The sequence below is a fragment of the Protopterus annectens genome, chromosome 16.part0 (assembly GCF_019279795.1).
Source record: "Protopterus annectens isolate FY-2018-M chromosome 16.part0, PAN1.0, whole genome shotgun sequence".
In the NCBI taxonomy this organism is placed as follows: domain Eukaryota; kingdom Metazoa; phylum Chordata; order Ceratodontiformes; family Protopteridae; genus Protopterus; species Protopterus annectens.
The window spans coordinates 155,731,782-155,756,959 of NC_056750.1; the positions used below are offsets into that span (position 1 = coordinate 155,731,782).

At 31.5% G+C, this 25,178-nt stretch overlaps 1 protein-coding gene across 1 annotated transcript in view; it reads left to right on the forward strand.

Moving 5' to 3' along the window:
- The window catches only part of LOC122790443 (platelet endothelial cell adhesion molecule-like), a 611,804-nt gene that overhangs the window by 74,125 nt on the left and 512,501 nt on the right, over nt 1-25,178 (forward strand). Inside the window, exon 2 of the mRNA XM_044057977.1 lies at nt 6,083-6,367. Coding sequence (XP_043913912.1) covers nt 6,083-6,367 — 285 coding nt within the window. The remainder of the gene's footprint in view (nt 1-6,082; nt 6,368-25,178) is intronic.

Sequence of the window (25,178 nt, forward strand, 5' to 3'; positions counted from 1 at the left end):
AGGGACGTGCAGGACTCGTGTAGGGAAGATCCATATCTGTCAGTTTCTTATACAGCAACAGCTGTGCATTTGTACAGAATTTGGTGGTAAATTTGGACACTCAGACCCCAGAGAGAGGGGTGAGGACAAGATAAATCTGTTGTCAAGCCAACTGGATCAGATTACATGTCCAGTGGACACGTGCAAAATGGACAGCTATGTACGGGGCGATATATTATTTGGAACAGATGCCATTTTCTTTTTTTTTTAAGGTGAGAATGGAATGCTGGGGAAGGACTGTAGGTACATCTGGGGAGGTAGGTTGGGTAGGAAGACAGACAAGGCAGCAGACAGGGGCAGTATATGACACATGAGAGGTTGAACACATTTGACAGGGAGGGTGGCTGGGAATCCAAAAACCCATGGGATCCAATATGGTTACAGTTGGACTGAGATTCCTACTCATGGACAGTCAGCACTGCACTTTCATGGCCCCAAAGATGGCTGTGCTGGCGGATGGACAGGAGGGTTGGCCTGCCCCTTGAGGTGTGCCAGGCGGCCCTCAATCTGGTGCAGCTACTCTCCAAACTCAGATCAAAGGGTGCTGCGCACAAAACCTAACTGCGGGTGACAGCCTCCTGTCTGTGCCCACTCCCAGGGGGGTGGGCCCCATCCCTTGAGGTGGTTCCACCCAAAGGTGGTGCAGGACCAGCAGATGAGGGAGATCCAGGTTGGGGTTTAGATGTGCTGGGACCTGCTGCCATGGCCAGATGAGGTGCTTTCCCAAACTCGCTATGGTGTTGAGATTTTACAAAATATGTTGGTTAGCCATGAACAACACATTACAAGATTAGTTATAACAGCATGCGTGGGTTTTCAAATTAACTCCATAAAACAGATTTGAAACAGTTGCATAGCGAAGAGAACACATGCATAAATGGAACAGTATGCATTGTTACAGCATGCAAGCAGCATTGATGGCAACAGGCCACCAACAATGGTGTCTGAACAAGGTATGTTAACATGCAAGTAATCAAACATATTAACAATAATACAACACACGTCCCAACATTAGGGTTGGAGCACAACATACCTGTACTATATGAGTAATAATGATGCAGATGAGGGATGGGGGAGAGACAAAGTCCATTAATAGCTGTTTATGCTTCTATTTTCCACAACAGTACTGCTCAATACTCTATGGGTCTGCCCCCACTTTACATCTACCTATGGCCCATAGCTTCTGTAGTACAAGCATACCTATTAAACTGTCAGCCTAGAATGGTATGAGGCAAACTGTGACAACTCTGGGTACATGACTAGAGGGGACTCGTACATGTCAATTTTACATATCTGGCACAGAAGAGGGGTACCCTGAACTGCTGTTATATGAATGTGCTACTGGCATGCATCAACTGGTTTCCTATGTCCAGGATTATCTGCAGCAGTGACCACTAGCTGTGACAGCATGACATTTGAGAGACATGTATCGGAAACGTATCTCTCAACCTCTTAGGGCATGGCATCTGGACAAAGCCATACATAAGAGTGGGACAATGGTCCATAAATATGGACAATTTTTAGATATTGCTCTTACAAACTTAGAAAGTGGATAAAATAACAGGTTTTGCATTTGCATGGCTTTTCTGAAGGATATGACGTATTGCAATTATATGTCTATCATTATTTTCTAACTTCACTCTATAATTTGTCACTACACCACTGCTTTATGTAAAATGGACCAAAAGTCTGAGACAAATATCTGGACATTCAGTGAATATCTGTACAATTGAGAGGGATAATTCAGGAACAGTGCACAATGTATGCACCTACCCTGCTGTCATTTGCAGGCATGTGGTGGGACAATTGAGCAGTTGTACACTGTTTAATAGTATATCCTTCATACAGCTACTGCAGCATTTCCTTACCTGTAAAACCTGTGGAGAAAATATCTGTTAGCAATACCTGACTTTTTTTTTACATTTATTTCTGATTCCTTGTGTGTAGATATGCACAGATCTTAGTATCAGTCCCTGGATTTGAACCATGTCTGGGTGTGCAAAATTAACAACTAAGCTAGCACCCATCACACTGAGTGACTGGGGAACTGCTGTTTCCTGTTTTCCTGGTTTATGCCTATTAGTCTCTTGGTTACACAATCTGAACTTATAATCCTGTGATGCATCCATGACAGATAGTGTACTGGAAATTAGTCCTTTGAATTACTACGATCTGCAAAGCAAAGGTTAACACAGGTCATTTGCAGGCATGTGGTGAAACAATAGAACAGTTGTACACAGTTTATTAGTATACGCTTTATACAGCTCCTACCAACATTTTCTTACCCGTAAAACCTGCAGAGAAAATATCTGTTAGCATGACCTGACTGTGCTTTAGCATGACCTGACTGTTTTTACATTTATTCCTGCTTCCTTGTGTGTAGATATGCACACATCTTAGTACCTCTCCCTGGATTCAAACTTTCTGGGTGTGCAAATGTGACAACAAAGCTATTTCTCATCACACTGAGCTACTGGGGAACAGTTGTTTCTTGTTTCACTGCTTTCTGCCTAATAGTCCCTTGGTTAGACAGTCTGAAACTGTAATCATCTGATGCATGCATGACAGTTATTGTACTGTACATTACTCTTTTGGTTTACTAAAATCTGGAAAGCAAATGTTAACACAAGGCAATGCTGCATGGAACACACTTTGATACTTTATATATTATTATTCAGGGTTCAGAGCTTAGTGCAGTATATATTTCACACTTAATTTATATCTTGTTTTACAGCTACACCATCTACAATTTATACTAACAGCTTGTTCACAGAGGAACCTCAGTTAATATATGCTGTCACAGCCATATTTGCAGTGAAGAACCTGTATACATTCTATATATGTCAACAACAACATACCAGAATAAACACAACAGTTTTTTTGGAAGGGTCTTTATTGTACATCAATATTAGTCGGTCAAACTTTTTTATTTATTCAGTTCACACAGTAACAGTATACCTACTAGTAGTAAGTAATGTACTCCTTCTTAGCTATTCGAATAACATACTGCAAAATGGATTTGTACTCACCAGCCTGTTGGCACAGCCTCAGCAGTCTGTCACTATGGGCTTTGACGTTCATAGCCCTCTCTGCTGCAGCTGTAGGGGAGAAAAACACACATTCTGCATATCTGTCTATCACATTCTCAGGCTAGTATTTGCTACAGACTACTTGATAGTGATACTTGCACAGTACTGAAGCATTCCAGTCCTGTCCATCTTGGATCCACTGGTCCAGGAGTGCCCCCTTCCTACACTTTAGGTAAGCATAGTGTTGCCGTACCTGCTCACCAGTCCGGCATATGCCAGTAGGACTGGTCAGGTCATATACAAGATCATCCCAAGCCTATGCTTTGTATTTGGGAGCCCTGGTACTGGCCCTGCAGCAGTCTCTGCTTATGGTCTTTTACTAGGAGACCAGCCATGACCCTCAACTCCTAAATGCTCCAGCCTTGTGCCCAAAAGCAGACACCCTCTCGTACTCCAGCTATTGTATCTGCACAGATGAACTATAACAGATTATGACTGTATTCCCAACTGCACCATTTAAATAGTGCCCTTTGTTGTCATTGGACCATTTTAAAAAGGGGAAGCTCTGCAAAGCAGTGCGCAAACCTGCTAAGCCAGTTTTAACACTGCTTAAAGGAGAAGATGTTGAGCACTGTTTAACAGTGGACAAATCCGCTTAGCTGAGCTAACTGCTGCTTAGCATTCATGTCTTAGCAATGGTTACACCTGCTAAGCATAGTTGAGCATTTCTAACCATTGCTGACTTTTAATTTTTTACATACATCAGAATACTGACTTCATTTATTCAGTGTATATGAATTACTTTACATGACATCCATCTATTTGCTTTCCTTACATTGGCAAGGGGTGTGACTATACTGTATAAGACACTTGTGTATACATAGGTGGTTTCACATGTTATATGCACTCACACTTACATTTTACACCAGTTACACTACCCTGGTTGACAAAAAACAGTTACTACATAATTTAAGTTAAAAAAAATAATTTTTACACTGCTTTCCCATGTAAAAATAACTTGCCTGTTTTGATACCTGAACCATGAAAGCATACATGTAAAGCCAGGACTCTAACCACTACACTATCTCAGCTTGGGAATTTCAGCTGTATATTTGTATTTATCTCCTATGGGATGTTTAAGCTATAGTAAGTGGAGGGCCATAACATGCACACCCACTTAGCTATGCTTAACCACTCCTTAGCCTAGAAAAAAAATATATAATATTATTATTACTATACTATTATGTTATGTAGTGAGTATTGTGGTGTTCTGATAGGTTATTGAGGACTGTAGTCAGGAAATAATGGTATACATTTGACTTTCAGGCTTCTATTCAGAAATTCATGCTAATGCATGACCTGTTTTCTATCATCTTTCTAAGTTTGTGAGGGGAATATGTAGGATATGTCCCCTTTCAGGGCTGTATCCTCCATTATTTGTGCCTTTGTACACATTTCCTGGTTTAGCAGGTTGCAAGGTGTCATACGGCACTTTTACAATGCAGGGGGGTGTGTTATAGAACCTGTCACACACACCCTGCATTACTTTCCTGCTGCCGTTTGTATTTGTGTCCGCGTACACTGAAATTATCATTTATTTAATTTCATTGTCCATGGACACTGAAATACTGGCATAATATTAGAGAGCTTCTCTAATATTATGCTGGATCATGATTAGAAAGTGCTGTATGGCACTTTCTGAGTGCAGAGGACATGTTCAGTGTCCATGCCCTACTTGAACATGCCCCTTGCACTCGTTCACAGTTCATGTCCGTGTAGCTTAAACAGCAGAGTGCCTTCATGAATATGCAAGGTGCGCTGCTGTGGCTACATGGACATGAGCCACTCCTTGCAGGAATAGTGCTATTCCTGCATGGAGTTTAATGAATCCAGAGGATTATTTCATTTATTCATTACAGTATGCTGTTTTTCTCTTATTTACTTTATATTTCTTTCCTTAACTGCTTTACCTTCCACTTTATTTTTCTCTCTTTCTTGCACTGAATTTAATACCCATTTTATACCTATAACTGTAGTCATGCTGTTGGTATACTTTTAGTACATATATACTCTTATTTTATATTTCTTATGTATGTGTCTGTATATATTTATATAAAGTTCATAGGTTCATAGGATGATACTAGGCTTTTGGCCTGGAGGCCTTTATAAGCCTAGCCAAGAATTTTGCCCATGCTCCGACAAAGTCAGCACCTGTTTCCCCTGTCCACAGGGACACAGGTGGGATCCCAGGGAGGTATTTTCTGTTTCCCATCCAATCAAACATATTAACAATAATACAACACACGTCCCAACATTAGTCATCCAGGTTCCTCTTAAAGAGGAATATATATAGTGTTATGAATGAGAATATATGAACAGTTGTGTCTGTTTTGTGATATAACTCAGAGAATGTAGAATTTTTGGTACCCCACCTGAGGATACCATTCACCTGGCCTGCCCTTCCCCCAGTGCCCCACGTCCATGCTGGGTCTACCAACCCATCTTCTACCTCCTGGAATTAATCAAACATTGCTTGGGCTTGTTGTAGATCCAAAGCTTTTCCTGGGCTTGGTATTTTCTGATAGAACTGTTCTTTTAATTGTATATGCCCTACCCTGCCCCCCACCATATTCACTGATTAACATTTGAGGACAACTTGTCTCATTGAACCATGTCTCCCCTAAAATATCATTATTAACAAGTGACCTCCTACCCCAGAATGGCATGACCACCCCCACCCTGCTGCTCTGTCAGTCACCATATCCACTAATTGAATCTGGATTGACTGGGCCATAATCGGGGTTTTATCCCTCTGCCACTGGAACAACTCACAACTCAAATAATGATTGCTTTGTGACAGATTGTCAATGTGGTGCAGTAGTTCTGAACATTTGTTCTTTTTACTAGATAATATAGCTTTATAACTTTGAATCTTAGGGATTTTCTTTTTTCATTTTATAGTTTACAATAACACTACTCAATGCAAATCCTGTGTTTATAACATTTTCTTTCAGATACTCCTGCTCAACCTGAAATAACTATAAGCCGGCTTATATATGTAAGAGGGGAGAACATTACACTGCAGTGCTCTGCTCCAAATGATGCTGCTGAATCTTACTGGTTTTTCAAAGATGGAAAAATAATTAAAGACCGACCCAAATGTCAAGAAAACTCTACACTTCTGATGATTAATCTAGATGTATCTGACATGGGTGAATTCTCCTGCAGTTATAGCATAGTAGTGAGCAAACGATTGGTCAATTCAAGTCAAAGCCAGCCCTTCAAATTGTTTGTCACTGGTAAGCAAATAATTAAATACTGTCTTTGTTTTAAAACATAAGATTTTTGTAAATCATTTTGTCAGCTTGTGAAATAAACAGGTATTAAATACAGAAATTGCTTTATTTTATTATCCTTTGCTTTTGAGTAGCAGAAAGATGATGCTATGTTTTGCTACAATCCACAAAATGTAACTGTTACACATGACTGGTGGATGAGCATATATCACTGAATTATGCTTTTCAGAAAATGTGTGTGACCATGGATTTCATGCATTTAAATAAGAGGAATGTGGAGATCAAAGCCCACTTTAGAGAAACTGCTTGTTTGTGTTTTAAATGGTAGCAGTTTGGCATTTGTTTAGATGTTTTTGATTAACATTTGTAGGGCCTAATTCTTCTGCCTTCATCAGTTCATCCTAGAGCTGGAGGGATAGGTTCCTGACCCAGAGACTCGCCATACTCTGGAATAGACTGCCCATAACTGTCAAGCAGACTGCCTCCTTGGCCCTCTTAAAAAGGAACTTGATGATTGGATGGGAGATAGGAAATTTGCCTCGAGGATCAAGTCAGTCGCTCTGCTAGACGGGTCCAGGGAAGTAAATATTGTGGGAAGAAATATCCAGGGAATTGCTATTGCTAGGCCTGTATAGGCCCTAGGAACGATAGCCTAGTACCAACCTATAAACCTATGGAAAAGCCAAGAGAAGAAATGTTTTCAGCTGAAAAATTGCACTTAACTCTTAGTTTACCTTTTCACCCAATATGTATATGACCATACACATGCAATTAAATTGTGTATTCCATGATAAGTACATGGAGAATAAAAAAGTTATCAAGAATACTAGGGGGGAATTCAATACAGCCTATATGTATTAATTTACCATGTAGGCATAGTGGCACAGAGCTTACATGGAAGTAAGCAGCCGTGTGATCCAGTAAATGGAGCTGAGGGGCGTGCATGAGTGTGTGAACACGGAAGTGTCCGCGGCATGCAAATAACCTCATAAGCAGGTGAATTGCATGCAAATGAGGGTTTTGGAGCAATTCAGGTAGCAGATAGGCAGTCCTGCAGACCCCATGTTGGTGTCTGAAGTGTACAAGGAAAAATTCCATGTACATGAAATAAAGTGAACAGGGGCTGTAAAAGCCCAGTTAGAAAGATAGAAATAGCATAGCAGACTCAGATAAGTGCAAAGATATGCCCCATGTGTCCACATAGTAATGCAAAATAATTTAAAGCAATAATTTTTTTCAATACCCATATTATGTTTGCACACTGCACAACAGTGTACAAACAAGCCGTTATGCAAAAAAAAATTAAGTGTAAAAATGAAAAAAAAAATATGTAACAATAATGCATTATAGGGCCCTGCATGGAATATGTACAATGGTAGATGTCTGTGGTTAGTAAGGAGGCAGGGCCTGGAATAGTGTAGTTTCCTGGTTGTTTGCATAGCTCTGTATGCAAATGAGCTGGGGTTAATGAACAGTAAAAATGGGTATCAGTGCCCGCAGATCACATCCATGTAGCCTCAGAACCATGTTGGTGTCCACAGAAGAGGTAGCTGACACCAAAAGGGAGTGTATCTCTATTTCTTTAAAGCTAATTGGAGCTCAGCAGAGCCTGTTTGGATGCCGTGCCACTGAGCTGAGCAAGAGGGTGTGTCCATTGCCTGCTAAACTTTGTTTAACAGCGGGCATGTGTTTTAGCTTGTTTTAGCATGTTTGCATGGTGCACCATTGTGCTGAGTATGCCCATCTATGGGGGTGTATCCATTGTGTGCTCATTGTTTATACCATTGCAGTGGTTAGCAGGAAAGGCTGTTAAAAAAAGAAAAAAAAAAGAAAATTGCCTAGGAAAGCCAAACATATATAAATTACTTAAGACCCCTGCACCACTTAAATTGGCCCATTAAAATAATGATGTACTTGGCAGGTGAAATACATCATACGTAGCCAATCACACAGGCCGTACCTAGAGCAGAGTACTAGAAAAGTTGCATACAACCTACAATCAGATTTCACCCCATACTCTGCATCAGTGGAGTACAAATGTGGGATTTTTAACTAAAGCAATATTAGGGGCTGCTGCAGCCCTGTTGCATCTGTATGTGCTAGTGCTGATGTTGCTGCAACAATAGGCCTAGACTGAGAAGGAAAAGTGTTCAGGCCCAGGGTAACCTTTCAGGAGCGACATGAGCTGGAGATTGTAGAGCACTACAGGGTGGACAGGGACATACTACAAGAACTCACTGAACTCTGCTGCCCTCAACTCAGACCCAGAGCCAACACAGGGGAACCCATCCCTGTGGAAACAAAGGTACATATAGCCCTTAAGATATTAGCTACATGTACTTTCCAAAGACCAACTGGGGACATGATGGGGGTCTCACAGGCATAAGCATCCAGAGTACTCTACCAGGTCCTGGATACCATGCTATCACACGAGTGAGCACATTTATTTACATCACATCCCTGAGGAGAGGGTTAGCATTATGCAACTCTTCTAATATGTAGCACACTACCCTGGGTGCCATAGACTGCACACATCAAAGCACCACCTGGTGAGGAGAGTAGAGTCTGTCAACCGCAAAGGGTATCATTCCATCAACTGCCAGGTCATACGCAATGCCCAGGGCATTATCATAAATGTGTGTGCTGGCAGCCCTGGCAGTTATCATGACTCCCATATCTGGTATGTATCACAGCTGTACCAGATCTTTGCCAGGGGATCACCCATACGGCCATCTACTGGGGGATGCTGGCTATGCACTGGAACCATGGATTATGTCACTAATAAGAAATGAACACACTCCCACTGAAGATTGCCATAATAAGGTACACACACAAACTAGGAACATCATAGAGCATGTGTGTGGGCTGCTCCAGTCACAGTTCTGGTGCCTAGATATATCTGGTGGAACCCTGCAGTACTCCACAGCCAAATATGCACAGATGATCAGAGTATGTGCCATACTACACAATATGATCCTGCAGAAATAGCTGTGACAGTATCATTGGAGGAAAGGGATACACAGTCCACCAACAGTGCCTAGGTCCCCACAGCCACACCCACAGTGGGACTCGGAGGAGGAACCCCCTGAGGCTGTCCCTGTAGGCAGATATAGGTGTCTGCAGTATGCCTTGGCCAAGAGACAATGCATAGCACATGCACTGACAGCCTAGGGTCGTAGGAAACTGACACCTTACTCTTACTTGCATACATAGTAATTAGGATGCCAGCCAGACCACACAACCTGTACCTAAGCATGTATTGGCTGTGTACTGCATGCATCAGTCAGCCCTGAAACACAGGTTTCTCAACTGCTGCATTCACAAGGTAAGTCACTCTCCTGTACAACAAATGTACGGGGTACTAGACTATGGTAGCATATGTATAGACGGGCTGCATGAATGCAAGGGAATAGTGTGGGCTACTGGGCTATCTGCAGAGAACTAACAGCTACTTCAGACAACAGGTACTCTGTCCAATACTGGGTGCACCATAATATGCATCAGGGCACATGGCTAGAAACCCCACTGCATTATGCAAGGGAAATGCCAAATAGTGGGGTCATAGGACAGATGCACAACAGTGAATGCCAGAGCCCCCTGCCTCAACATATCAGTGCTCCCATACAGCTGCAGTAACAGTATATTTGCAAGGATATATCAGCAGACCACACAATTCCACGGCTGTCGCAATGAACCTGGCCACATGTTGTATTTTCCATGAAACCCAGGGGTCACAGTGCATGTCTGTATGCTGTTGATAGTGTGAAGAATTAAATCTCACTTTCTGTAGGCTAGTGTGGCTCACTGTGCTAAGGGCATTAGCATGGTTGATGGTGTTGATGGTTCAAAGCTGGCCACACCTACAACTTTTGCATATGAGTTGTATGGTAGGAGATCCACAGACTGTCATAGGTTCATAGGTGTGTACTAGGCTAATGGCCCTAAAGCCTTTTTCAAGCCTAGCCCATATGATTATCCTGGCATCAAGCCACCCAACCTTAGTTCCCAGTGCCTCTGTCGAGTAGAGCCACTGGAGTGATCCCCAGGGTGAATTTTCTATTTCCCATTCACTCATCAAGATTTCTCTTGAAGAGGGCCAGTGAGGTGCTCTGGCATGTATGGGAAGTCTATTCCATAGCATTGGCAGTCTCTGGGTTGTGAACCTGTCCCTCCAGCATGTTCTGTTGATTGTGGTATTGAGGTTGAGGTCTCTGGAGCGTGTGGTGTGGAGGGATTTCTTTAGATGTAGCATTTGTAACATAGCTGGGCCAGACATGGCTTTGTAACTCAAGCAGAGATCGCCTCTAAGTAGGTGATATGAGACGGAGAATAGTTGGAGTTTTATGAGTCTGTCCAAATAGGACAAGTGTTTAAGCTCTAGGATCCTCTTTGTGAGGTCCTATTGTGGCCTCTCCAGTTGTTGCAGGTTTCTAGTGAGGTACATGCCAAATGGGGCATTGTACTCTATGATTGGCCTTATGAGGGAAGAGTAGAGGGAGACGATGACCTCTTTCTTCCTGGATGCAAAATTCTTAGTAATGAGATGTGCTACATAGAAGGACTTTCTGACCACAGTGGTGGTGTGGTGTAAGTGTGGTGGTAAAAAGAGAGGTTGCTGTCAACCTGTGTTCCCAGATCTCTTATAACACCACCTGTGTTCAGTTTGGGAGGGGTTGAAAAAAAAGGGGGGGGGCCCCCCGGGGGAAAAAAATTTATTTTAAAAAAATTTTTTTTTTTTTGGGTTTGGGAAAAAACCCCCCCCCTTTTTTTTAAAAAAAATTTTTTAAAAAAAAAAAAAAAAAAAATTTTTTTTTTTCCATTTTTTTTTAAATATTTTTGGGAAAAAAACCCCCAAAAACCCCTTTTAAAACCCCCCCCGTTTTTTTTTCCCGGGGTTTTTCCGGGTTTTTTGGGGGGCTGTTTTTTTTTTTTTTTTGGGGGGGGCCCCCTTTTAAAAATTTGCATTTTTATTTTTTTAAAATTTTTTTTTGGGGTTTTTTTTAAAAAAAAAAATTAAGGTTTTTTTGGGGGGGTTTAAATTTTTAAAGGGGGTTTTTTTTTCCCACCCCCTTTTCCCCTTTTTTTGGGGGGCCCCGGGTCCCCCCTTTTTTTTTTTTTTTCCCCCCCCCCCCCAATTTTTTTCCCGGGGCCTTTCCAAAATTTTTTTTCCCAAAAAATTCCCCAAAAATTTTTTTTTTTTGGGGGGAAAAAAAAAAATTTTTTGGGGGGAATTTTTAAAAAATTTTTAAAAAAAATTTTTAAAAAAAACCCCCCCAAATTTGGGTTTAAAAAGGGGGGAAATTGGTTTTTTTTTTGTAAAAAAAAGGGGGGGGAAAAATTTTTAAATTTTTGGGGGGGCCCGTTTTTTTTTTTGGGGGGGGAAAGGGAAATTTTTAAAAAAAATTTAAAAAAAAATTTTTTTTTTCCCCCCCAAAAAAAAAATTAAAGGGGGGAATTTTTTCGGGCCCAGGGTTTTTTAAAAAAGGGGGGAAAAACCTTTTTTTTTTTTTTTAATTTTTAATTTTTGGGGAAAAACCAAAAATTTTGGGGGAAAAAATTTTTTTGGTTTAAAAAAAAAAAAGGTTTTTTTCCCCCGGGGTTTTTTTAAATTAAATTTTTTTTAAGTTTTTTTAAATTAAAGGGGGTTTTTTGGTTTTTTTGGGGGGGGAAAAAAAAAAAAAGGGCCCGGGTTTTTTTGGGGGCCGGGGGGGTTTTTTTTTTGGGGGGGAACCCCTTTTAAATTGGGAAAAACCCTTTTTTCCCCCTTTTTTTAAAAAATTTTTTTTTTTAAAAGGGGGGGGAAAAAAAAATTTTTTTTTTTAAAAAAAAATTTTTCCCCCCTTTATTAAAAAAAATTTTAAAAAGGGTTTTTTCCCCCCCAAAAAAATTTTTGGGGGGTTTTTTGGGTTTTTAAAAATTTTTTTAAAACCCTTTTAAAATTTTTGGTAAAAAAAGGGGGGGCCCCTTTTTTTTGGGGGTTTGGGGGGGTTTTTTGGGGGGGGGGGGGTTTTTTTTAAAAAGGGGGCCCAAGGGGGGCCCCCAAAAAATTTTTTCCCACGGAAAATTTTTTTTTTTGGGGGGGTTTTTTTTCTTGGGGTTTTTTTCCCCCGGGGGTTTTTTTTTAAATGTTTTTTTTTGGGGAAAAAAAAATTTTAAAAATTTGGAATTTTTTTTAAAAAAATTTTTTGGGGAAAAAAAACGGGTTTTTTGGGGTTTTTTTAAAAGGGGGGGGGGGGAAAAAAAGGGGTTTTTCCCCCCCTTTTTTTAAAAAATTTTTTTTTTTTAAAAATTTTTTTTTTTTAAAATTTTTTTTCCCCAAATTTTTTTTGGTTTTTTTTTAAAAAAAAAAATTTTTTTTAAAAAAAAAGGGGTTTTTTAAACCCCCCTTTTTAAAAGGCATTTTTTGTTTTTTAAAATTTTTTTTTTTTTAAAAAAGGTTTTTTGAAAAAAGGGGGAAAGGGGAAATTTAAAAATTTTTTTTTAAATTTTTAAAAATTTTTTGGGGGGGTTTTTTTTTTTAAAAAAAAATTTTTGGAAAAAAAGTTTTTTTTAAAAAAAAAATTTTAAATTTTTTTTTAAAAAATTGGAAATTTTTTTACCAATTTTGGGGGGGGTTTTTTAAAAAAAATTTTACCTTTTTTTTTTTAAAAATTTTTTAAAAATTTTTTTTTAAAAATTTTTGGTTTTTTTTAAAAGGGTGTTTTTTTTTTTTTAAAAAAAGGGAAAAAAAAACCCCCCTTTTTTTTAAAATTTTTTTTCCCCAAAAACCCCTTATTTTTTTTTGGGGGGGTTTTTTTTTTTTTCCCCCTTTTTTTTGTTTTTGGGGGGGGGTTTTTAAGGGGGAAAAAAAGGGGGGTTTTTGGGGGGTTTTTAAAGGAAAATTTTTTTTTTTTTTGGGGGGGTTTTTTTGGAAAGGGCAGGGGAAAAAAAATTTTTTTTGGTGGGAAAAAATTTTTTTTCCCCCGGGGGGGGGCCCAAATTTTTAAAAAATTTTTTAAAAAACCGGGCCTTTTTGTTTTTTAAAAAAATTTTTTAAAAAAAATTTAAAAAATTTTTTTTTAAAAAAAAAAAAAAGGGGGGGCCCCCAAAAAGAAAAAATTTTTTAAAGGGGGGAAAAAAAAAATTTTTTTAAAAAAAAAAAAATTTTTAAAAAAAAAGGGGGGCCCTTTTCCAAAAACCCATAAAAAAAAAGGGGTAAACCGGGGGGGGTTTTAAAATTTTTTTTTTTTTTTTTTTTACCCCCCCCCTTTTAAAAATTGGGGGAAAAAAAAATTTTGGAAAAAAAAAGGGGGAAAAAACCCCTTTTTTTTTTTAAAATTTAAAAAAAAAAATTTTTTAAAAAAAAGGGAAGGGTTTAAATTACCCTTTTTTTATTTTTTTTTTTTTAAAAATTTTTTAAAAGAATTTAAAAAAAACCCCCAAAATTTTTAAAAAAAAATTTTTTTTCCAAATTCTTTAAAATTTTAAAAATTTTTTTTTTGGGTTTGGGGGGGAAAAAGGGGAAAAAAATTTTTTTGGGGGTTTTTAATTTTCATTTTTCCCCCCCTTTTTTTCCTTTAAATTTAAAATTTTTTCCCCCCCCCAAAAAAAAAAATTTTTTCCCTTTTTTTTTAAATCTTTTTTAAATTTGTTTTTAAAAATTTTTAAACAATTTTTCCCAAAAAAAACCCCCCCCCAAAAAAAAACCCCCCCCCCTTTTTTATTTTTTTTTTGGGGTTTTTTTTTTTTAAAAAAAAAATTTAAAAACCCCCGGGCCCGTTAAATTTTTTTTTGGTTTTTTTTTAAAAAATTTAAAAAAAAAAATTTAATTTTTTAAATTTCAAATTTTTTTTTTTTTAAAAAAAGTTTTCCTTAACCCCAAGGGGGGGGGGTTTTTTTTGGGGGGGCCCCCTGGGGGGGTTTTTTTCCCCGGGGCCCCAAAATTTAAAAATTTTTGGGGGAAACCCCCTTTTTGGGGGGAAAATTTTTTTTTTGGAAAATTAAAAAAAAAAAAAAAAAATTTTTTTTTAAAAAAAAATTTTTTTTAAAAATTTTTTTTGGAAATTTTTTAAATTTTTTTTTTAAAAATTTTTTAAATTTTTTTTAAGGTTTTTTGAATTTTTAAAATTTTTTAAAAATTTTTTAAAAATTTTCCCCCTTTTTTAAAAAATTTTTTAATTTTTTAAAAATTTAAAATTTTTTAAAAATTTTTTTAAAAAAGGGTTTTTTTATTTTTTTTGAAAAATTTTTTAAAATTTTTTTTTTTTTAAAAAAAATAAATTATTTTAAAATTTTTTTATAAAGAATTTTTTTTTTTTTTAACAAATTTTTACTTTTTTTTTTTTTTTTAACAAAAAAAATTTTTAAAAGGGGGGGAAATTTAAAAAATTTTTTTTTTTTTAAAAAAAATTTTTTTTAAAAAAAAAGGGTTTTAAAATTTTTTAAAAATAAATGTTTTACAAATTTTTTTAAATTATTTTTTTTTTTAAAAATTTTTAAAATTTTTTTTTTTTAATTTTTAAAAAACCATTTTTTTTTTTTAAAAAAAAACCTTGGGAAAATTTTTTTTTTTTAAAAAAAAAAAATTTTTAAAAATTTTTATTTTAAAATTTTTTAATTTAAAAAATTTTTTTTACTTTTAAAATTTTTTTTTAAAAAAAAAAAAAAAATTTTTAAAAAACTTTTTTTTTTTTTAAAAAAAAATTAAAAAATTTTTTTAAAAAAAAAAAAAAGGGGGGAAAAAAATTTTTTTAAAAAAAACCCATTTTGCATTTTGTTTTTTTTTTTTTAAAAAACAAAAAAGGGCAAAAAATTTAAAACCTTTTTTTTTAAAAAAAAGGAAAAATTTATCAAAGGAAAAACAAAAAATTTTTTTTTTTGGTGGGTTTTTAGAAGAAAGAAAATTTTTTTTTAAAAAAAAAATTTTTTTTTTTTTTTTTGGGGGGTTTTAAAAAAATTTAAAAAATTTTTTTTTTAGAATTTTTTTTTTTTTTTTTAAATTTTTATTTTTAAAAAAAAAATTTTTAAAAAAATTTTTTTTTAAAAAAAAATTATTTTTTTTTTTTTTTAAAAAAAAGGGAAATAAAAAAAATTTCTTTAAATTTTAAACCCTTTTTTTTTTAAAAAAAAAAACCCAAAGGGGTTTATTTTAAAAAAAAAAAAATAAAAATTTTTTTTTTTTTTTTTAAAAAATTTTTGGGGAAAAATTTTAAATTTTTTAAAAAGGGGTTTTTCTTTTTTTTAAACCCAAAAAAAAAAAAACCCTTGTTTTAAAAAAAAAAATTTTTTTTTTTAAAAAAATTTTTTAAATTTTTTTTAAATTTTTTAAAATATTTTTTTTTAATTTAAAAAAAATTTTTAAATTTTTTTAAAAAAATTTTTTTTTTTAAAAAACCAAATTTAAAAATTTTTTTTTTTAAAAAAATTTTTTTTTTTTAAAAAAAAATTTTTTTAAAAAAAAGGGGTTTAAAAAAAATTAAAAAAACAAATTAAATTTTTTTTTAATTTTTTTTTTTTTTTAAAAATTAAAAAAAATTTTAAAGGTTTTTTTAAATTTTTTATTTTTATTTTTTTTAATTTTTTTTTTTTTAAAAAAAGGGTTTTTTTAAAATTTAAAATTTTTAAAAGTTTAAATTGGGAAAAAAAAAATTTTTTTTTAAATTTTTTTTAAAAAAATTTTTAAAAAATTTTTTAAAAATTTTTAAAATTTTAAAAAATTTTTTAAAAATTTTTTAAAAATTTTTTTTTCCCTTTTTTTTTTAAAATTTTTTTTTAAAAAAAAAAAAATTTTTTTAAAAAAATTTTTTTTTAAAACTTTTTTCCCCAATTTTAAATTAAAATTTTTTTTTAAAAAAAAAAATTTTTTTTAAAAATTTAAATTATTTTTTAAAGGGCCAAAAAAATTTTTCATTTTTTTTAAAAAAATTTTTTTTTTTTAAATTTTTTTTTTTTAAAAATTTTTTTTTTTTTAAAAAATTTTTTTTTTTTTAAAAAATTTTTTTTAAAAAAATTTAAAAAAACCCCCAAAAAAAATTTTAAAACCTTTTTTTTTTTTTAAAAAAATTTTTTTTAAAAAAAAAATTTTTTTAAATTTTTAAAAATTTTTTTTTAAATTTAAAATTTTTCCCCTAAAAGCCAAAAAAAAAAAAAAATTTTTAAAAAATTAAAAATTTTTTAAAAAAAAAATTTTTTTGTTTTTTCTTTTATTTTTTTTTTTTTTTAAAAAAATTTAAATTTTTAAAGGAAAAATTTTTTTTTTAAAAAACCTTTTTAAAAGGGGAAAAATTTTAAATTTGATTTTTTTTTTTTAAAAAAATATAAATTTTTTAAAAATTTCAAAAATTTTAAGGGGGTTTTTTTTTTTTTTTTTCCTTTTTTAAATTTTTAAAAAAATTTTTTTTCCCATCCCCCCTTTTTTTAATTAAATTAAAATTTTTTTTTTAAAAAAATTTTTTTTTTAAATTTTTTTTTAATTTTTTTAAATTTATTTTGGGGTTTTTAAATTAAAAATTTTTTTTATAAAAAATTTTTTAAAAATTTTTGAAAAATTTTTAAATTTTTTTTATTTAAAAAAACCTTTAAAATTAAATTTAAAAAAAAAAAAAATTTTTTTTAAAAAAATTTTAAAAAAAAATGTATTAAAAAATTTTTTTTTTTAAAAAAATTTTTAAAAAAAAAACCCCTAAGGGGTTTAAAAAAAAAAAAAAAAATTTTAAAAAAAGGGGGGGTTTTTCCCCCCAAAGGTTTTTGCGTTGGGGGGGGAGGGGGCCGGGGGGGGAAAAAAAAATTTTTTGGGGGAAAATTAAATTTTTTTTTTGGGGGGTTTTGGGTTTTAAGGTTTTTGGGGGGCCCCGGGGGGGTTTTTTAATTTTAACTTTTTTTTTTAATTTTTTTGGGGGTTTTTGGGGGGGGGGTTTTGGGGTTTTTTTGGGGGTTTTTTGGGGGTTTTTGGGGGGAAAAAAAGGTTAAACCCCTTTTCCCCCCTTTGGGTTTTTTAAAAACCCCCTTTTCCCAAATTTTAAAAAATTTGGATTTTTTTTTTTTTTGGGGGGTTTTTTAAACTTTGGGTTTTTTTGGGGTTTTTTAATTTAAGTTTTTTGGGGGAAAAAAAATTTTTTTTTTGGGGGTTTTGGGGGTTTTTTGGGGGGTTTACCCCCCCCTTTTTTTGGGGTTTTTTTTTTTTAAAAAGGTTTCCCTTTTTTTCCCCGGGCCCTTCCCCAAAATTTTTTTTTAAAAAACCCCAAAAAAAAATTTTTTAAAAAAAATAAAATTTTTTAAAATTTTTTTTAAAATTTTTTTTTCCCCTTTTGAGGGGGGGGGTTTTTTCCTAAAAAAAAGGGGGTTTTTTTTTTCCCCCTTTTTGGATTAAAAAATTTTTTTTGGGGGGTTTTTGGCCCCCCCCAAAAAGGGGGGCCCCCTTTTCCCCCCAAAAATTTTTTTTTAAAATTTTTTCCCCTTTTTAAAACCAACCGGGAAAAAAAAATTTTTTTTTAAAAAAATTTAAAATTTTTTAAAAAATTTTTTTTTTAAAAAAAAAAATTTTTTTTTTTTTTTTTTCCCCCTTTTTGGGGTTTTCCTTTTTTTTTTTGGGGGAAAAAGGGGGGAAAAAAAAATTTTTGAAAAAAAATTTTTTTAAAAAAAAGGGGGTTTTTTGGGGAAACCCCCCCAAAATACCCGGGGGCCCCCCCCCCCAAAAGGGGGGTTTGGGGGGTTTTTCCCCTTTGTTTTGGGGCCCCCCGGGAAAAAAAAATTTTTTTTCCCCATTTGGGGGTTGGGGTTTTTTTCCCCCCCCCCAAAAATTTTTTAAAAGGGGGGCCCGGGGGTTTTTTTGGGGTTTTGGGGGGGAAAAAATTTTTTTTCCCCGGGTTTGCCCCCCCCGGGGGGTTTTTTTTGGGGAAAAACCCTTATTTTGGGAAAATTTAAGGGGGTTGGGGTGCAAAAGGGGGGGCCCCCCCCCCCCGGGGGGTTTTTTTTTTAAAAAAAAGGGGGGGGAAGGCTTTTCAGTTTTTTCCTTTTTTTTTTTTTTAAAAAAAAGAAAATTTTTAAAAAACAAAATTTAAGGGGGGGGGGGGGAAAAAAAAAAAAAATTTTTTAAAAATTTTTTTGGGGGAAATTTTTTTTTTTCCCCCGGGGGGGTTTTTAAAAAAAAAAAATTTTTTTTAAAAAAAAAAGGGGGGGTTTTTAAAAAAAAAACCCTTTTTTCATTTTTAAAATTTAAAAAAGGGGGGGAAAAAACCCAAATTTTTTAAAAAAAAAGTTTTTTTTAAAAAAAAATTTTTTTTTAAAAAATAAAATTTTTTAAATTTTTTTTTTTTGTTTTTAAAAGGGGGTTTAAAAAATTTTTAAAAATTCTTTTTTTTAAAAAATTTTAAAAAATTTTTTAAAAAAAAATTTTTAAAAATTAAAAAAATTTTTTAAAAAAGGGAAAGGGTTTTAAAAAAAAAATTAAAAAAGGGGGGGGGCCCCCCCTTTTTTTTTGGGGAACCCCTTTTTTCCCCCCCAAAAAAAAAACCCGGGGTTTCAAAAAAATTTTTTTTTTTTTTTTTCCCAAAAATTTTTTTTAAAAAAATTTTTAATCCCAAAAAAAACCCCTTTTTTTCCCAAATTTTAAAAAAAGGGGGGGGGAAAAACCCCCTTTTTAAAGCCCCGGGGAAAAAATTTTTTTTTTTCCCCCAAAAATTTTTTTTTTTCCCCCCTTTTTAAAAAATTTTTTTTTTTCCCCAAAATTTTTTTTTTTAAAAGGGGGGAAAACCCTTTTTTTTTTTCCCAAACCCCGGCCCCTTTTTTTTTGGGGTTTTTTTTTTCCCCCCAAAAAAAAAAAGGGGGGGAAAAAAAAGGGGTTTTTTAAAAATTTCCAAAAAAATTTTTTTAAAATTTGGGGGGTTTAAAAATTTTTTTTTTAAAAAAAAGGGAAAATTTTTGGTTTTTTTTGGGGGGAATTTAAATTTTTTTTTTTTTTAACCCAAAATTTTTTTTTTAAAAAATTTGTTTTTTTTTTTTAAAAATTTAAAACGGGGGGAAAATTTTAAAAAAAACCCCCCCCTTTTTTTTGGGGGTTTTTTTTTAAAAGGGGGGTTTTTTTTTTTTAAAAATTTTTTTCCCTTTTTAAATTTTGGGATTTTTTTTTGGGGGGTTAAATTTTTTTGGGGGAAAAAAAAAAATTTTTTTCCCGGGAAAAAGGCCCCCCCCTTTTATTTTTTTCCAAAAGGGGGGTTTAAAAACCCTTTTTGGGGTTTCCCCCCAAAAAAAAAAATTTTTAAATTTTTTTTGGGGGGTTTTTTTGGTTTTTTTTTTTTTTTTTGGGTTTTTTCCCCTTTTTTTTTTGGTCCAAAAAAAAAGGGGGTAAAAAAAAAAATTTTAAAAGGGGGAAAAAAATTTTTTTTTTTTTTTTAAAAAAAAAAAAATTTTTTTTAAAAGGGGGGGTTAAAATGAATTTTTTTTTTTTAAAAAAAAATTTTTTAAAATTTTAAAAAGGGTTCCAAAAACCCCGGTTTTTTTCCCGGTTCCCTTTTTTAAAACCCTTTTTTAAAATTTTTAAAATTTTTGGCCTTTTTTTTTTTTTTACAAAATTTTTTTAAAAGAAAAAAGGGGGAAATTTTTTTAAAAAAAAAAAGGGGGGTTTTTTTTTTTTTTTTTCCCCGGAAAAAAAAAAATTTTTTTTTTTGGGGTTTTAAAAAGGGGGTTTTTGGGTTTTTTTTTAAAAATTTAAAAGGGGGGGGCCCCCTTTTTTTTTAAAAAAAATTTTTTTTCCCCCCCCTTTTTTTTTTTAAAACCTTTCCCCCAAAAAATTTTTTTTTTTTTTTTTTTTTTGGGGGGTTTTTTTTAACAAAAAAAAATTTTTTTTTTTTGGGGGGAAAAAAATTTTGGGGGGAAAACCCCTTTTTTCCGGGGAAAAAACCCCCCCCCCCCTTTAAAAAATTTGCAATTTTTTTTTGGGGGTTTTTTTTTTTTTTTTATATATGTTTTTTTGGGGGGGCCCGGGGTTTTGGGTTTTAAAATTTTTTTGGGGGGTTCTTTTCTTTTTTTTGGGTTTTTTTTTTTTTCCCCCCTTTTTTGGGGGGGCCCTTTTTTCCCGGGCCCCTTTTAATTTTTTTTCCCGGTTTGCCAAAAAAGGAAAAAAACCCCAAAAAATTTTTTTAAATTTTCCCCGGGGAAATTTTTGCAAAAACCCCCCGGGGGGGGGGGTTTTTTATTTTTTTTTTTTGGGGGGGGGGCCCCCCCTTTTTTTTTTTTTTTTTTAAAAAAAAAATTTTTTTCCCCCGGGGGCCGGGGAAAATTTTTTTTTTGGGGGTTTTTTTTGGGAATTTTTTTTTTTAAAAAAAAAAAAACCCTTTTTTTAAATTTTTAAAATTTTTTTTTTTAAATTTTCCCTTTTTTTGGGGGCCCCCCCCGGGGCCCCTTTTAAAAAAAAAGGGGGGGGGAAAAATTAATGGGGGGGGGTTTTTTTTTTGGGGGGAAAAAATTTTTTTGGGGGTTTATTTTTTTTTTTAAAAATTTTTTTTTTTTTCACTTTTTTTAAAAAATTTTCCAAAAATTTTGGGGAAACAAAAAAAAAAGGGGGGGTTTTTAAAAAACCCCCCCCCCTTTTTTCTTTGGAAAATTTTTTTTTTCCTTTTTTTGGGGGGGTTTTTAAATTTTAAAAAAAAAAAAAAGGGGAAAAATTGAAGTTTTTTTTTAAAAAAAAGGTTTTTTTAAAAACCTTTTTAAACCCCAAAAGGGAAAAAAAAAAAATTTTTTAAAAAAAAAAAAAGGGGGGGTTTTTTTTTTCCCCTTTTAAAAAATTTTTAAAAAAAATTTTTTGGGGGGGGGGGTTTTTTTTTAAAAAAACCTTTAAAAAAAAATTTTTAAAAAACCCCTTTTTTTTAAAATTTTTTTTTTTTTTAAAAATTTTTTCTTTTTCAAGAAAAAAAAGGGATAAAATTTGGGTTTTTCCCAAAAGGGAAAATTTTTTTAAAGGGAAAAAAAAAAAAAAGGATTTTTTTTTTTAAAAAAGGGGCCCCCAAATTAAATTTTTTTTTGGGAAAAAAATTTTTTTTCCCGGGGGGGGTTTTTTAAAAAATTTTAAACCCCCTTTTTTAAATTTTTTAAAAAAAATTTTTAAAAAAATTTGAAAAAAAAAGGGGGGGGAAAAGGGGGGGAAAAGTTTAAAACCCCCAAAATAAAAAATTTTTCCAAAAAGTTTTTTTTAATTTTTAAAAAATTTTCCCGGGGAAAAAAAGGGCAAAAAAAGGGGGTTTTTCCCAAAAAAACCCCTTTTTTTAAAAATTTTTAAAAATTTTTAAAAAAAAAAAAATTTTTGGGCCCCCAAAAAACCCCAAAAAAATTTTTTTTTTTTTTTGGGGAAAAAGGGGGGGAAAAAGGGGGGGAAAAAAATTTTTTGGGGGGGGGGGGAAAAAACCAAAAAGGAAGGGGCCCCCCCCAAAGGTTTTTAAAAAATTATTTTTTTTTCTTTTTTTTTTTTTTTTTAAAAAAAGGGGTTTTTGGTTTTAAAATTTTTTAAAAAAAAAAACCCCCCCCTTTTTTTTTAAGTTAAAAAAAACCCTTTTTTTTTAAAAAAATTTTAAAGGGGGTTTTTTGGGGTTTTTTTTTTAAAAAAAAGTTTTTTAAAAGAGGTTTTAAAAAATTTTTTTTAAAAAACCCCCCAAAAAAAAAGGAAAAAATTTTTTTTCCCTTTAAAATTTGCTTTTTTTAAAAAAGGGGGGGTTTTTAAAAAATTTTTAAAAAATTTTTAAAATTTTTTTTTTTTTTTTTATAAAAAAAACCCCCCTTTTTTAAAATTTTTTTTGGGCCCCTTTTTTGGGGGTTTTTTTTTTTTTTTTAAATTTTAAAAATTTTTTTTAAAAGTCAAAATTTTTGGGGAAAAAAATTAAGGGTTTGGGTTTTTTTTTTTAAAATTAAAAAACCCTTTTTTTTTTTTTAAGGGGTTTTTTTTTTTTGGGGGGGTTTTTTTTTTTTTTAATTTTTTCCCCGGGGTTAAAAAAATTGGGGGAAAAAAAACCCCCTTTTTTTGGGCCTTTTTTCCCCCCCTTTTTGGGGTTTTTTTTTTAAAAAGGGGGTTTTTAAAAATTTAAAAAAAAAAAATTTTTTTTTGGTTTTTAAATTTTTATTAAAAAAAATTTTTTTTTTTTTTGGGGAAATTTTTAAAAACCCCTTTTTTTTTTTTAAAAAAAATTTTAAAATTTTTTTAAAAAATTTTTTAAAAATTTTTAAAAAAGGGAAAGAAAAAAAAAATTTTTTTTTTTTTTAAAATTTAAAAATTAAACCCGGGGGGGGGGAAATTTTTTTTTTTTTTAAAAAAGGGGGGAAAACCCCCTTTTAACCCCCCCCCAAAAAAACCCGTTTTTTTTTGGGGGTTTTTTTTCCCCCGGGGAAGGTTTTTTTTTTTTCCCCTTTTAAATTTTTTTTAAAAAAAAAAATGGTTTTAAAAAAATTTTTTGGGGGAAAAAAAAAAAAAGGGGGGGGGTTTTTTAAATTTTTTCCCAAAAAAAGGGGTTTTAAAAATTTAAAATAAAAAATTTTTTGGGGGGGGGGTTTTTTTTTTTTTTTTCCCCTTAATTTTTTTAAAAAAATTTTTTTTCCCCAAACCCTTTTTTTCCCAAAATTTTGGGTTTAAAGGTTTTTTAAAGGGTTTTTTTCCCAAAAATTTTTTTTTGGGGAAAAATTGTTTTTTTTTTGGGGCCAAAAAAAATTTTTTTTTTTTTTTTTGGGCCCCCTTTTTTAAAAATTTAACCCCCATTTTTTCCCCCCGGGTTTTTTTCCCCCCCCGGGGGGGTTTTTTTTTTTTTAAAAAATTTTTTTAAAAAATTTTTTAAAAAATAAAAAAAAATTTTTTAAAAAAAAAAAAATTTAAAAAATTAAAATTTTAAAAAAATTTTTAAAAATTTTTAAAATTTTTTTTTTTTTAAAATAATAATTTTAAAAAAATTTTATTTTTTTTTTTTTTAAAAAAAAATTTTTAAAAAAAGTTTTTTTTTAAAAAAATTTTTAAAATTTTTGGGAATTTTTAGGAAAAAAATTTTTTTTTTTTTAAAAATATTTTTTAAAAAAAAACCCCCCAAAAAAAAAAAAAAAATTTTTTTTTTTGTTTAAAAAAAAATTTTTTCCCAAAAAAAAAAAAAAAAAAAATTTTTTTTTAAAAAAAAAATTTTTGTTTTTTTTTAAAATTTTTTTTTCCTTTTTTTTTCCCCCCTTACAAAAAAAAATTATCACAAAAAATTTTTCCCCAAAAAAAAAATTTTTTTTTTTTTAAAAAAAATTTATTTTCAAAAAATTTTTTTAAAATTAAAAAAATTTTTAAAAAAAAAAATTTTTTTTTTTAAAAAAAAAATTTATTAAATTTTAAAAAAAAAAAAACCCCCTTTTTAAAATTTTAATTTTTTTTAAAACCCCCCTTTTTTTTTTTGGGGGGGGTTTTTTTTTTTCCTTTTTGGGCCTTTTTTTCCCCGGGCCTTAAAAAAATTTTTCTTTTTAAAATTTTTTTAAAAAAAAAGGGTTGGGTTTTTAAAAAAAAAAAAAAAATTTTTTTTAAAAAATTAAAAAAACCCAACCCCAACAAAAAAAAAAAATTTTTTTTTAAAAAAAGGGGGGGAAAAAAAAAAACTTTTAAAAAAAAAAAATTTTTTTGGAAATTTTTAAAACCAACACTTCCCCCCCAAAAACCCAAAGGGAATTCCCCCCTTTTTTAAAAATTTTTTTTCCCCCCTTATAAAAAAAAAAAATTTTTTTTTTTTTTTTCAGGGAAAAAAAAAATCCAAAAAAAAAATTTTTAAAGGTTTTTTTTTTAAATAAAACCCCCCCAAAATTTAAACCCGGGCCCCCGGGAAAAAAAAAAAACCCCAAACCTTTTTTAAAAAGGGGGGTTTTTTTAAAACCAAAAAAACCCCCTTTTAAATTTTTTTTTTTTAAAAAATTTTTTTTTTTCCCCCAAAAACCCCTTGAACAAAAAAAAAAAATTTTTGGGGGCCCAAAAAATTGAAAAAAAAAAAATTTTTTTTTTAAAAAATTTAAAAAAAACCAAAAAATGTAAAAAAAAAATTTTTCCCCCCCCCCCTTTTTTTAAAAAGGTCAAAAAAAGGGTTTTAAAAAATTTTTTTTTTTAAAAAAAAAACCCCCCCCCCCTTTTCCCGGGGGAAATTGGGGAAAAAAATTTTTGGGGGCCCAAAAAAAAAAAAATTTTCATCTTCCCAAAAAAAGGGAAAATTTAAAATTAAAAAAGGGGGGTTTTTGGGGGGGGGGGGCCCCCCAAAGGCGAAAATTAAAAAAAAAAAACCCCCCGGGTTTTAAAAAAAACCCCCAAAATTTTTTTTTAAAAAAATTCCCTTTTGAAACAATAAAAAAAAGGGGGGGAAAAAACCCCCCAAAAAAAAACCCAAAAAATTGGGGTTTTTAAAAAAATTTTTTGGGGAAAATTTTTTGTCCCCCAAAAAAAAAAAAAATTTTTTTATTTAAAAAAAAAAAAAAAAACCCCTTATTTTTAAAAAAATTCCCCCCCCCAAAAAAAAAAATTTTTTAAAAAAATTTGGGGGGGGGTTTTTTTTTGGGGGTTCCTTTAAAACCCCCAAAAAATTTTTTTTTTTCCCAAAAAAAAAAAAGGGGGGGTTCCCCTTTTTTTCCCAAAAAACCCTTTTCCATTTTTTTTTTTTTTAAAAAAAACCCCCCCAAAAAAATAAAAAGGGGGGGGGGGGAAAAAAAGGGGTTTAAATTAAAAAAAAAAAAAAATTTTTCCAAAAAAGGGGGGGAAAAAATTTTTTTTCCCAAACCAAAAAAAAAATTTAAATTTTTTTTCCCCCCCCCCCCCCCCTTTTAAAAAAACCCTTTTCCTTATGGGGCATTTTTT